Source organism: Argopecten irradians, chromosome 6 (genome assembly GCF_041381155.1).
Source record: "Argopecten irradians isolate NY chromosome 6, Ai_NY, whole genome shotgun sequence".
Taxonomy (NCBI): Eukaryota; Metazoa; Mollusca; class Bivalvia; order Pectinida; family Pectinidae; genus Argopecten; species Argopecten irradians.
Window position 1 is genome coordinate 27962608 of NC_091139.1, and position 13135 is coordinate 27975742.

General features: G+C 33.9%; 1 protein-coding gene across 3 annotated transcripts in view; it reads right to left on the reverse strand.

Annotated features, from left to right (window-relative positions):
- Window positions 1-1888: 1888 nt before the first annotated feature.
- The window catches only part of LOC138325523 (uncharacterized), a 29810-nt gene continuing 18563 nt past the window's right edge, over window positions 1889-13135 (reverse strand). For all 3 annotated transcript variants that reach the window (XM_069271249.1, XM_069271250.1, XM_069271251.1), the window contains 15 exons: window positions 12978-13104; window positions 12393-12526; window positions 11905-12028; window positions 10681-10814; window positions 10278-10437; window positions 9815-10016; window positions 9196-9344; window positions 8604-8813; window positions 7815-8041; window positions 7152-7383; window positions 6308-6581; window positions 5682-5938; window positions 5086-5323; window positions 4720-4811; window positions 1889-4585 (listed from right to left, as the gene is read on the reverse strand). In XM_069271249.1, the coding sequence (XP_069127350.1) occupies window positions 3662-4585; window positions 4720-4811; window positions 5086-5323; window positions 5682-5938; window positions 6308-6581; window positions 7152-7383; window positions 7815-8041; window positions 8604-8813; window positions 9196-9344; window positions 9815-10016; window positions 10278-10437; window positions 10681-10814; window positions 11905-12028; window positions 12393-12526; window positions 12978-13104 (3484 nt within the window). In that variant the 3' untranslated portion in view covers window positions 1889-3661. The remainder of the gene's footprint in view (window positions 4586-4719; window positions 4812-5085; window positions 5324-5681; window positions 5939-6307; window positions 6582-7151; window positions 7384-7814; window positions 8042-8603; window positions 8814-9195; window positions 9345-9814; window positions 10017-10277; window positions 10438-10680; window positions 10815-11904; window positions 12029-12392; window positions 12527-12977; window positions 13105-13135) is intronic.

The following is a 13135-nucleotide window of genomic DNA, read 5'->3' on the forward strand; positions in this document are numbered from 1 at the left end:
AGAGAATCATAAATACTAATTTAATATGGATACTTTGGAATAGCAGCGATGGAACACATAACATGGGACTCCATCCCAGTATATTGTTACGATAAGGGACCAAGGCACAATTAGAGCATTTCCATAATTCGCAGGAGTCGTATGTATCATTAATAATAGGATTTGATAGACAGATCCAATACATTAAGAAATGCCAAAGTAAATTTTAAATGCGCAAAAATATTTGAAGCATCCACATCCAGGTACAATTATTTAAAAGATTGGTCTTCTCAGTCCTTATATAGCAGTGTGACACAGACCTCACCAGGAAAAAAATTAAAAAGAATTCTGACAATGACAACTATAGAGACAAAAATGTCCAATAAAGAAACCTAGAATGAAATTCACAATAACTGCTCGTAGGAAGTGAAAAGGGATTGTAACAAGAATGAATAACACGCTAGGTTATGTTGTACCACCACAATGACAAGGCATCCCGAGGAAAAAGGAAAGAAAGTCGAACGAAAACAACACAGAGGATGATTACCCGATAAGCTCAATACAAGTTTTGGGGGAATGTGTTGGGACATGGACAAAGACAACATTCCGAGACAAATACATGAGGTAAGAAGTTAAGTGCAAATAGAAAATACTAGTAGATTTCTATTACCTGGTCACGTATGTATAGGTCTCATCATCCCTATTATTTCGATTTTCCTATTCGACCACATACCTTCGGTTGTGTGGTTTGATCTGTAATCCCCATTCAGTTAAGCTTGCTTTATGTAATACAACTTCATATTTTCGGAGGTCATATATCAGGTATTAAACAACCGTCCCATCATTGATTGGTAAAGGGGTATAACTCGAACAAAAGTTTCTACGTGTCACTTGACTTACCATCGATATCGAAGTTGCTACACGAACGACGAATGGTTATGTTTATCTATTAAAAAACAGGAACAGACGGAACAGACGAATAAGTATTTTTTCAGTAACAAAAGTTACTTACTTTACACTATCACCATCGCTGAAAAGTTTGAGCATCCCGGAAAAAGCAATACAAATGATTTTATATGTATTTTTGTGTTAATTTCACATATATATTCACGATTAAACATCAATTATTGTCCAAATGATAAATATTATTTATGCTTTGTCGACGTTGGAGCATCTTTAACATCTATATATTTATTTACAGAGAAAAACTAATTTCATTAATTACATACTTTCAGACCAAGAACCAGAAGCCGGGTTTATGATGGTCAAAAATCGGGTAAGCTAAAAGTAGAATGACACCCCATCACCTGGATGGAACTCACGTTGAAATGTTTTGTAAATGTTAATACAGGAGTATCACTTAAAAAAATGTCAGCACTTTTTTTTACCAGCAGTAAACTTAAATAATATACCCTGGCTATTACCATGTAAAATTGTAAGTAATCAGTTGATAATTAAAAAAAAAAATCATATAAGTAGACGAACGGGAACATTATCATTTGTATTGATTGATATACTAATGTATATTAATGATTGACATATCGATTAGGAAAATCTGGCTCTATAAGCCAATAAATCATATATCAAAACACACAAATGCAAAACCTTTCTTTTTTCTTCATTCTTATTACTTAAACACAAAATATCGCATAGGGGAAAAAAGTTATCCTATAAATTTATCCAATATCTTCTCAATTTCATTTACTACAATTAATCTTTGAACAAAATTTTCCAATAGATTTCGCTGTTGCTTATTTGGAGTGTATGGGGGAGGCACGATACACAACAATACCGTAATTGAGATATTGTGGCGTCGGGGAATTTTGACGCTTTTGTACCAAAATGAGGTGGTTAAATTTTGGTTTTTACTTCTTGCATATTTTACAAACAAAATCAAGCAACAAAATAATATCATTTGAATCATTTATTTAAACTGCAAGGATATGACATGTGACATCTACTGGCAGGAACCAAATAGGTTATAATTGTGTTTGTAGGCGTTATTTAATATGTGATTTAATATGATTTTTCAATATTACTACTTACAGACATGTCAAAGTTAATATTTGTGTGTTTTATATGAATGTTCTTATCTGAACTACTTTTAAAAATAACAAATAAGTAATAGTAATAAATCTGAGAATACGGAATCATTTTCTTTTCATTTTCTTTATCTTTCTTTCTCTTCTAATTATTCCTGGTTTAGATTTCTAATTTTTCGAATACCAATGTTGATTTTTGTATTTCTTTATATTTCTTATCATTTCAATCATCTCTACGTAAAACTATCCATGTCTTGGATTTGTTAAACATTCAGTCAAACATATTGATATATTAAAGGAATCATGTAAAACAAAATATCTTCTACATAATATTCTTGTTATTTATGGAAAAGTGTAAAACAAAACCTCTTCTATGATATTATTGTTATTTATATACACAAAAGCCACATAAATTAATGAACTTCCCAGCTATAGAGGTATTTATGTTGGTTGTATTAACAGATTACGTAAATTGATTATCAAACGTTAAACAATTGTAAGTAAATTCAATACAGATAACACAATAAAAATATCACAGGTAAGCATTATATAGTAAACAAGTACTATAAACCAACTTGTTTTCGCAGCGACTTTTAAAATATCGCGTTGCCAAGCCAAACAACCATTAAGTTTTTCTATGAGTAGTGCTTGTTAGTTTTGCAAAATCTAATTACTCGATAAAAAGTCTAATATTCTAATCACACACTAAAAAGTTGGTTTAAAGTACAGTTAGTATGCAGCATGTTATCTCACGAAAATAATTTTATTATGACAAAACCAACATGGTTTGTTTAGTATGGAATGTATAAAGCACATGTAGAAATATAAAATACAAAACAATAATATAATTTTCTTTGTATAATTTATAAACTCGAGGATTTGAAAATAACGAAAAAAGATATTATGCTAAATCCAGCTGTCCACGTTTAGGAATTTACATGATATAATATAACATTTATATCAGCCTGTTTATCAAAACAGACAAATCAAAAATAGAGTTTATTTAAAAATAAACAAGTCAATGATATTTCACTGGGTAATTCATTAACCATCTATAACATAATAGAGAATTCAAAGTACTACAGTAAACATTAGCCTTGCATGTATACAATAGTTAAAACAATATTTTATATTATGTTTTAAGAGGAAATAAAAAAAATAATTGATTGTAAAGTTCAATTATAATTTAATTGCATAAAGAAATATATCAGGTGAGCATCATTACACTGTGCATCACTTAAAAATAATTAATTTCTAATGTGTATGTAATAAAACGGTGCGTAAAGTATTATTGCTGTACAGAAAAATCACTCACGGCTAATTTGTATTAAAAAACAAACATGTTTTGTGCAATGTAAGTGACGGGTCATATGATTTATCAAAGATGAAATGAGGAAAAGCAATTTATAACGGAGTCAGTGAGTAAGAAAGGATCGTTCTGAATATCAAATGATTTTGTAAATATCATAAAAATATAGCAATATGTCCGACCATTAATATGAACAATTGCGCTATACGAAGGCACCAGAGACAATAAAAGTACACTTCCTACCAATATGAACATTAGATATGGCATAAACAAGCAAAAACGTAGAAATCCGTTCAAATCTATCCGCTTTCTAGCGAGATCTATTCCAGAATCAAACAATCACACATGACGACGACTTATTTTTTTCTGATTTAATTGGTTGAACAATTTCAACATACTTATGTCGGTATAAATATGGCGGGGGCGGATAACGCACGGTTGGTGCAGCTTCCTTCTTTTTCTCCGACATGGTCTTTTGTGTTGATTTCTTGTTTTCTGTACTCGTGGACCTTGAAGCACTTTGTGAAAACAGAGAATCATATGCTGGTGGCGGATCGTCATCTGTGAAGCTGTCCGCCCCTAACGACGGCTTTGTGGCTTCTTTCTGATCTTTAGTATTCTGATCTATTCTAGATTTCTTGGATGACGCTTGACCATCAAAGCCGTTTGATTCAGAGTTTTGTGTCATGTCTTCTTCTTCTTTGTCATTTTCGGGCTGTTCTCTCTCAGAATTTTGATCTGAAGACATAATATTTGTATTACCTTTGGTCTCCGTTTTCTCTTCATTTCGTCTTGGATTTTTGACATATCCAATAGTATTCGGTACGTGCTCCATTATCTGATCAAGGAGGTCCTCAAACCTAATGCCCGTCCATGTCATTTGGATGTCTTCTTCCTGATTAAACTCGATTAATGGAAACTGAGTAAAGACAGTACTCATAGGTCCTGTTGGTGGCCAGGTCATGTTTTCAAGCAGAAGAGACACCACGGGCTTCTTCAGTGAGTCGGCAAGAGTCATTTCCCGTCGACAGTTGGCCGAGACTATGTACTTGGTTGTCACACAACTAAGCATAATCTTACATCCCCTGACACCGCGATCGATCTTGTCGAACAGTGAATCCCCGCCTCCCATCTGGTAGATGTCCATCCAACAGGTCAAACCAAGCTCAGACAGTCTCTTGTACAGCTGTTTTATCTGCTTCTGTTTACCCCACTGGTACGACAGGAACACGTCTGGAGACTTGCTCTCTTCGTCCTGTAATGATATAAAAATAGATAGTTGTTCGAAACAAGATCTAAATACAAGGCTAATAGTAATATCAATGTTTGAGGTATTTTTTTTTATATTTCTTAAAGAACTTTGAAACCTTTTGGGATCATAAGCTTTACCTTTGTCTGAGACATGGCAGCACCGCTCTGACTGTTTAACTTCTTGTAGATGACGACTTCCTCTGCTACAGGAATCCACCAGTCCTTGTATTCTATATTCATAATCAAAGGTTGTTCTTATTAAAATCAAAATATTTTAAAGTAAAAAAAGTACTGAAATGTACTGTAAACATACCTATAGCTTAAGGCGATGTTTAACTCATTCAGAACATGTTTCCGCCAGGGCATTGTGGGTAACTATTGGCGGTAAATCATTTTGAATTTTTGAATATATTGTGATGTTTAATGCTTTGACTTCAAACTGCTTATACTAATCTTTAAGACGTCATATGTCATACATATTTTAATGTCTGTCATATCACTGACCTTTGGTAATGAGGGATTCATCTGGCAGTGTTTTGTATATGTTAAGTTGCATCAAAAGCTCATGAAACTTTGGAGCTGGCCAAAATCGTTGGTCTTCAGTCTCTTCGCCCTTTCGTTGAAAGAACCTCACAAACAGGTACTCGCTGAAGATGGGTCCCATGGAGCCCTGAGGAGGCCAGCCCATTTTCTCCATCAGCAGTGGAATCATAGGTTTTCCAAGATTAACGGCCAAGTTTACCTAAATTTGAGAATGAAATAGCAAAGAAGCTGGTAAATACCTTGAACAACATTATTCTCATAAAACTATTATATCTTCAAACACATATTTGTATCAAAATAACTTGAGACATATTCAAACCAATTTTGTTTCTGAACCTGCAAAATTATAACTGGATTTATTTGCATTTAGAAACTGGAAAAATGAGAATTAAAAAAAAAAATCGAAAACTGAAAGATTCTTAATTACTACATTCAAAATATTGTACCATGTTCATCTTAGCTGCAGTAAACTAGAAGATAACACTTGTTGATGACAAAGTTACTATTAATCACGTGTATCTTATATCTTGAAACCTACTCCATTTTAGAGTCTTTACCTCTCTATTACAGTTGGGAGACTTTGCGTACTTCTCGGACACACAACAGATGATGACCTTTGACCCTCGGATTCCATTGTCAATCTTCTCGAACAGTTTGTCCCCGCCTCCCATTTGTCCTACATCCATCCAGCATTCGTATCCGGCCATGAGGAGGTGTTGCCTTAGTAACTTGACCTCGTTCTGGTGACCCCATTGGTAGCTCAGGAAGATCGGTGGAGGTTTGGTGTACTCTGTGGGTTCCTCTACGACATCCTCTGATAACATCAGATTGAAAGATAAATGTTGACGATATTCTTTAAATCTAGATATAATTGACGAAACAGTAATTCCTCAATTTAAATCATTGGTTAAAATCAAACAAACAAAATGTAAGGAGCAAAATGTAAGTTCTTGGGTCATAGGTTTCGTCAGCTATGCTGAGATTTAATGTTTGTAGTACTATGTTAAAGTGTCAGATGAATTGGGGTACGATTTCATACAGAACAAGCTAATACTTTAATAAATTTTATAATTTTCCAAACCATATTCAAAACAACGATTTTCATTTGTAGTTTCTGACACATATCACTAAATGAAGCTTATCCTTAAAACAAATACATTTCCCTGAGTTATGGTTCACTGACCTACAGCTTTCATGGCATTTTCTACCAGAACAGCAGCATCAAGTCTGTTAATGTCCTGTAGAATGTTCAGAACCGCATGTGTGGCCTCTATCATCCGGTGGGTAGCGTACCACTCATTTAGGAGGGCCATACAAGGGTCACTATGAGTGGCCCATGCCTTGATGTCGTCCAATGAATATCCAAGGCGCTGGCCTAATAACCTCCAGTCATTGTCGGCCTTCGGGTTCATCAATTTTGTCAGATCTCGAGACCATGCTGGGGCGTTTGACATTGTCTGTTGATGAATAAGAACAATAATTTTATCATTTTGGAAATGATACTGTTAACACACGTATGTTTGCGGCACATTTTAGCTGTATAACGTCTTCGGAAAGGCATTTTACTTTCGCGAATTTATCAAATTGGATTCATCTTTTGCAACGATTTATGATGACCCACGAAATACTCGAAATTTAAATGCAAAAAATAAGTTGGTTTTGATTGGTTTTACGTCCTATTAACAGCCTGGTGTCAGATTTAAGAGATTGAAGAAAATCGATGTATCTACCGCACACATGATTCGAACTCACGACCTAGAGGTAGAGGACTTCAAAGTGGTTATATGATGGGTCATTTTAACCATTCGGTGATCATGGCACTCACATTTGTTGGTTTACAGTATCTTAATCCATTAATTCACTTTTTGTCGTTATGATACGATACTTTTTCTCTGATTTATCAGTAACAGTTCCCGGACAGTGAATTAGCTACAGCTGAAAATTATTCTCAGACTATTTCTACAAATAACGGATTAGTTACCCTGAAATGACAGTACACTGTATTCCTAACCCAAAATATAACTTACTTTATTGTCAATTTCCTCAACCCTAGCCTTGGTTTCGTCAAGATCTTTCTCCACAACATCCACCCGCTTTTCGACATTTTGAAGGCCAGTCTCTACAGTTTTTATCACCTTGTCCTGTTTTTCAACTGATGCTTTCATTCCACTGACGTCCTCTTGGACCTTAGTAACTTTCTTATCAAGGGTTTTGACCTTCTTTTTTGTTTGAATGACATCTGTGATAATTCCCTCCATACTGATAAACACGAATCATTTTACAGATATTATAAGCAGTACCTTCAAATCATCAAGTTCATAAATTAACTATTTTATAGGGACTAAAATGTCTGAAACTGAAGCAAATCAGACAAAATAAAATCAATTATAAGAAATAAAAAACACGACTTCACAACATAAAAAACTGTATGACCTAATGGATTAGTGCTTGAAAGAGGAAAAGTGAGAAACAGATGGACCAAACTTAGTACAAGAAACCAAACACATCACAACTGAAGTTAAACAGTATAGAGGCACAGAAATCTCTGAAGCATGCTGTGGGTGATAATAATTATTGTTTTTTTGTTGATATAGTATCCTTATTCTTTACGAACATTTGTTTAACTAAAATCTACATAAAACAAAACAAAACCATCCACAATATACCATTATCATTTCATCAATGGTTACCTGACGCCATCCATCGCATTAACGATAGCAGCTGACATGTCTTTGACAGCAGAACTCTTGCCATATTTCTTGATATCCTCAAACAACTTACGATGAGGTCTGAGGTATTCAACGCCATACTTAGCTCCCAGAATACGGATCGAATCTAACAGGGATATCTGATGGTTCGGGTCATTCCAAACTTTTATCAGAGAAATCAGTTCGTCCAGAATGGTATTAACCATTTCCTAAAATGTTCACATATTATCTTTATATATTTTAACTCTTATTTATCTGTGTAAAATGTAAAAAAACCTACGCATTATAAATATTGTAATTCTCAAAATGTTGGTAATTGTTGATAGTCAATAAGTAAGTACGAAAAGCTCTTCTTGATTAGTCAGTATGGAAATTATGGCACATATAACTTTAAAGGAAAGATATTCTGCCGACAAATGGTATATTTCATCTATTTAAACATGATCATACAAATTAATATTTTTTAATATTAACAAATGCTATTACTTTAAAAGGAGCTTTATACGATTATCATCATAGAGTTTGTTATTTTAATCTGGATAAAATCATTTACAAAAATTAATTGCATCCAGAGAAAAAGTTCTGGGCACTATGCCCTATACGAAATGAGGTAATAATTGCGAAGACAACACAAGCAAAACAACTTATCTTAATATAATTTGTTGTTAATTAGATGAATATACTTGTATACACGATTAAACATCAATTATTGTCCAAATAATAAATATTTTTAAGCTCTGTCAGCGGTAGAGCATATTTAAAAGTACAAACCTTTTTCTGTAGTCCTAGGTTGACAGCTATAACCTGGAGAGAGGAAGAGTTTAAGTTTGGATTTCGGAATATCCGTTCGACCATGTCATCTCCAAAAAGTTGTGGTTGACTGGCTACGACTTCCCCAAGAGCTATTAACACACTGGGCTGTGACAGCTTGTCATCAAGAAATCTGTCTATCATCAGGTTCACGTGCTTCTGGGTAAACAGCTAGAATGAGGAGAACAATAATTCTTAGAATTTTATTGTGGTAAATGATAATAGTTATATCTCAAATGGATTTACATTTGATTCTGCCAATTGGTTGTTAACAAGACATAGTGAAACAAATTTTTGTACAAATGTTATGGTCAGAGACCAGGTCCCGCCAAGTACCAATTCTCGACATCGCATTTATATCAGTACAATTACCATGCAAATTTAAGTCAATAAAGCCATCTTCAGATAGAAGATACTCCATGCTAACTTCCACAAAAACATGTCTGAAAATATGTGTTATCATACAAGTACACAGGCGATGGCGAGAATGGGTATTTGGCGAGAGCAAGTCGTCTTCCAGTGGGCGCTTATATATCTATATATAATATCTTACCTCCGGTTGTCTTTCAGCCATCAATTTCATCAGCATACCATGTGTAAATATTTTAGAGTTGTCAGTGTCCTCCTCTATAGCTTCCATCATGTCTTTAAAATCCGAAGTTTTAAAACCATCACTTTCCTCAAACGGCTTCCATATCGCTCCTGAGAATATAGATAAATGCGAATATGTATAATAATATATCATAAGTCATCTACATGATGTAAAATTATATTAATCATTTCAGATATCCCTTTACAAAATAGCTGAGAAAGTCAATTTTTTCATACATTACGTTTTGTGGTTATTCAAAATCACATGCAATTTCTATATGACCATTATTATGGTAATACGAGCATATGGAATATTCAATGTGTAAAATAATGTACTATAATACTGTAATATACACTTCCAATAATCAATTTAATTTCGGATCTATTAAATCTTTTTGTTTCGAGGGGAATATAAAAAGCTCAATGATGAAGGCAACCTAATGCTCAGAAAAAAGGTTTGCAGGCGACGCCATATATCATCAAAGAAAGTGAATTTCTATCTCAGTGCAAAAGTTAGGATGTGTATTACTCCAAATGTACATGCATTATTTCAAATCCTGATTTGTCTACGATGTACATACTTAATGCAAAAGCAGAGTGTGTCTCTTTATACCAGACAACGAGGGGCTCCAGGTAACCTTCCAATAGTTTGTAATCGTTTATACTAATCTGATAGACAATCATTTGACTTTTCTCCGCCAGTTCCTTCTCCTCGTGCTTCATCTGTCTCACTATGGCTGGAAGCAATGGCAAAATAACCTCGGATGTCTTGGTTCCGATATGCTGTAACAATGCAGATGATTCACAATTGTTGGATTGGAAAAAGTGAGTGTGTTATTTGGTCGTTGCATACATTACCTCCCTTTTGCTAGGTATCCGCCCCGACGTCATTATCTCACATCGTTTGATTGTTGATTATGCATTTAACAAAAGAGAAGTTATGTTGTACTAAGATACTGTACAGGTTTTACCTATCAACTTTTTCAGTAAAAAAGGTAGCTTGAAGCTATAGGGATTATGATAATAAAAGACTACCGATGTTACCTTTGTTGTGAACAAATAAAGATATTCTGAGGCTGCATGTCCATACAGAGACAATTTTCTGAACTCCAGATTCATGTAGTCCAAATCCTCAGTCTCCATCACCCATAGAAACATCTCGACCAATGTTTTATTCAGCTCATCAGGCATCTCCTTCCCAGAGCTGGAAGCAATACCATCGATCAAAATATTACATTTTTAGCCATTATTCATCCATACAGCATTTTGGAAAATGTGAATCCACTAAATACGTAATTTATGTCCAGTTTTGGAATTCATTAAGTATCCGACCCAATCTTAATATTTATTTGTTTTTGTCTACAGATCTAACAGCAGATGACCTGAATAATTCCTTATGTTCACATTGGAATAAATACACAAAAGTGAGTACAGTGTACATGTATACCTGAAGGCTTTTAAAGATTTCTCCATAAAATTCATGCCGATATTGTGTGTAGTATAGTCATCCCAAATATAGTTTGTGTCGTAAAAAAGCGCAGCAAATCGCGTCATTAGGCCTGGGATATCCTCCTTATTATTCTGAAAATAGACATATAATACCAGACCTCGAATTCTCAAAGCAAAGCAATGAGGACAAAATCTGACTTAAATGAAAATTGTTGATATAAGTTGTTCAGGAAAAAAACTTAAGTGTATTGAGAAATCAGAGCCAATTCATATCTGTAAGTTTAAGTTGCACACTGAAAACTAGAAAATTAAATTCAAATATGTTTTCCTTTCCACTTTGGACATTTGAAAAAGAATATTCACAAGTTGTAGTCCTGATAACGAAATCTCAGTACAAGAGCTTACTACATGTACGTTTGCTAGAATCAGGCAAGATTATTGAATTTTGTCTCGATGGTAAATCCCTTATAAAATATGCATTAAGCTAGATCGCAGTGAGGTGCATGTTAAAGTTGTATGGTCTGTGAATTGTTGTATGTTTGGCATAGAAAAAGTATTTTGAGCGTTCTACATATTCTCTTCGCCTCTCTAAGTTTTAAACTTTCGATATTTACCGACTTTTGTCGAAGTTCGTATTCGCAAAGTTATTAAACAATTAAATTATAATATTGATTTTTAACGTGTACATGTTTAAAATAGCTCGGAAGTATCCGAACTGCTCCGGTATCGACGATGTCGGTCACGTGATGCAACTCGGTTTTCCGATTTTACCCGAAAGTTTAAAACATGGCGTTGACTGTGGTGGTTCTTTCAAAACGTGTGATTTTTCATGCGACATTTACCGCTATGTCAAAAGTATATTGGTGCTGTCATGGATCTGAACCATCATTTATATGCATCCATATTCACACATTGTATGTTTTATGAGAGTTTGTGATGGTGAAAATTACAAGAAATACAACTTTAATGTATATAGGCAAACTTCATTCATTCGAATTAGATATAAAGACAGTGGTAAACTTTCATGTTATCCTAGTAGATTATTAGTAAAAACTGTGATCATCTAAACCCGGACATTGAGTAGTATAAAATTGAGTTAAATTCTGGTTTAACTCATTCATCCCTATAACACATTCAGACTCTTCTTAATCAAAGACTGGACCAGTCCATTATGAAAGTTCAGGGGCGAATGAGCTAACTGTAAAGAAAGAACGTTCAATACCTCCAATGTTATCTGTCGTACAAATCTGTCGATGAAATTGTTCAGCAATACTGATCTTTTCTCCAATATCGTCATGGCCAGTTTTGTTGCATGTCCATTCAGTTTCTCCGAGACCTTGGCATGACTGGAATATAGAATAAAAACTAAATTGATAATATTCATATTGAAATCAGAATCTAGCCCAATGCTTTATGCATCTTTTATGTGTGTTACTTGTAAATTTTGGTACCAGTGATTCCTTATCAAGCATGGTCTTAACTACTAACAACAGATATAAGGATATATGTTAGATCTGTATACTGCATAATTTCCTTTACTGTACATTCGTGGATAGTTTCTTTTATGGTTTGTGTCTTGAGTAGAAAATCCGTGGTAACACATTGCTTCCAACAGTGAATAACTATAGATTCTTATATTATCATATTCCTGGTTCAAAAATACTCGCGAAGACAATGAATATTTATAAATTCATTTTATGCAGTACTTACTTGAAATGTTCTAGAAGCTCATAGATGGTGTTCCCACAGTTCTCTAAGAATCTCGCATCTTTGTCATCACCATTTAGGTGCAGGTGTGCTTTATTTAAAGGTTCAATGATGTCTAAGGCTTCTTGATAGTTTACCTAAAAGTACAAAATATGCATTATGTATTCTTCAAAAGAAAGTTTTCTTTGGTGTAACATTGCTTCCCACAGTCGACACTATAGAACTCAGAATTTAAAAAATGTTTCATTTATTGCATTACCACTGTACATAGTTTAAGAAGATTTTATTTCGGTGGGTGGGTTGTCTTATTGTAAGATGTCAATGTCAATATGAAATATTTGTACCAATAGAGGTTATACAAAAAATAAACCAGCATATTGTGTTTAAATTTCGAGAATAATTAAAAATCGCAAAAATAAATCGCTGCGAAAAAAATTACAAGAACAGGTACAGTATGCCAATATGAGTCTATTTAGCAAACTTAAATCGCTAAAAATCAGCTGTTAAGAATGAAATCACAAAACTAAGTAGTCATGGAAAAAAAATTAAAGTTCGTTTAAATCAGGTCTATAGAATCTGAAGACTCACTTTCCAATTCCACATCTTCAGAAGTTTTTTCTGTCTGAACATAAATACACATATATGCACTCCTTTCCTGTGCATGGTTCTCGTACATGCTTTTAGCAATGGGAACCAGTTTTTCTCTAATCCACCCCTGAAAAATAATAAGCATCAGACTGAAAATC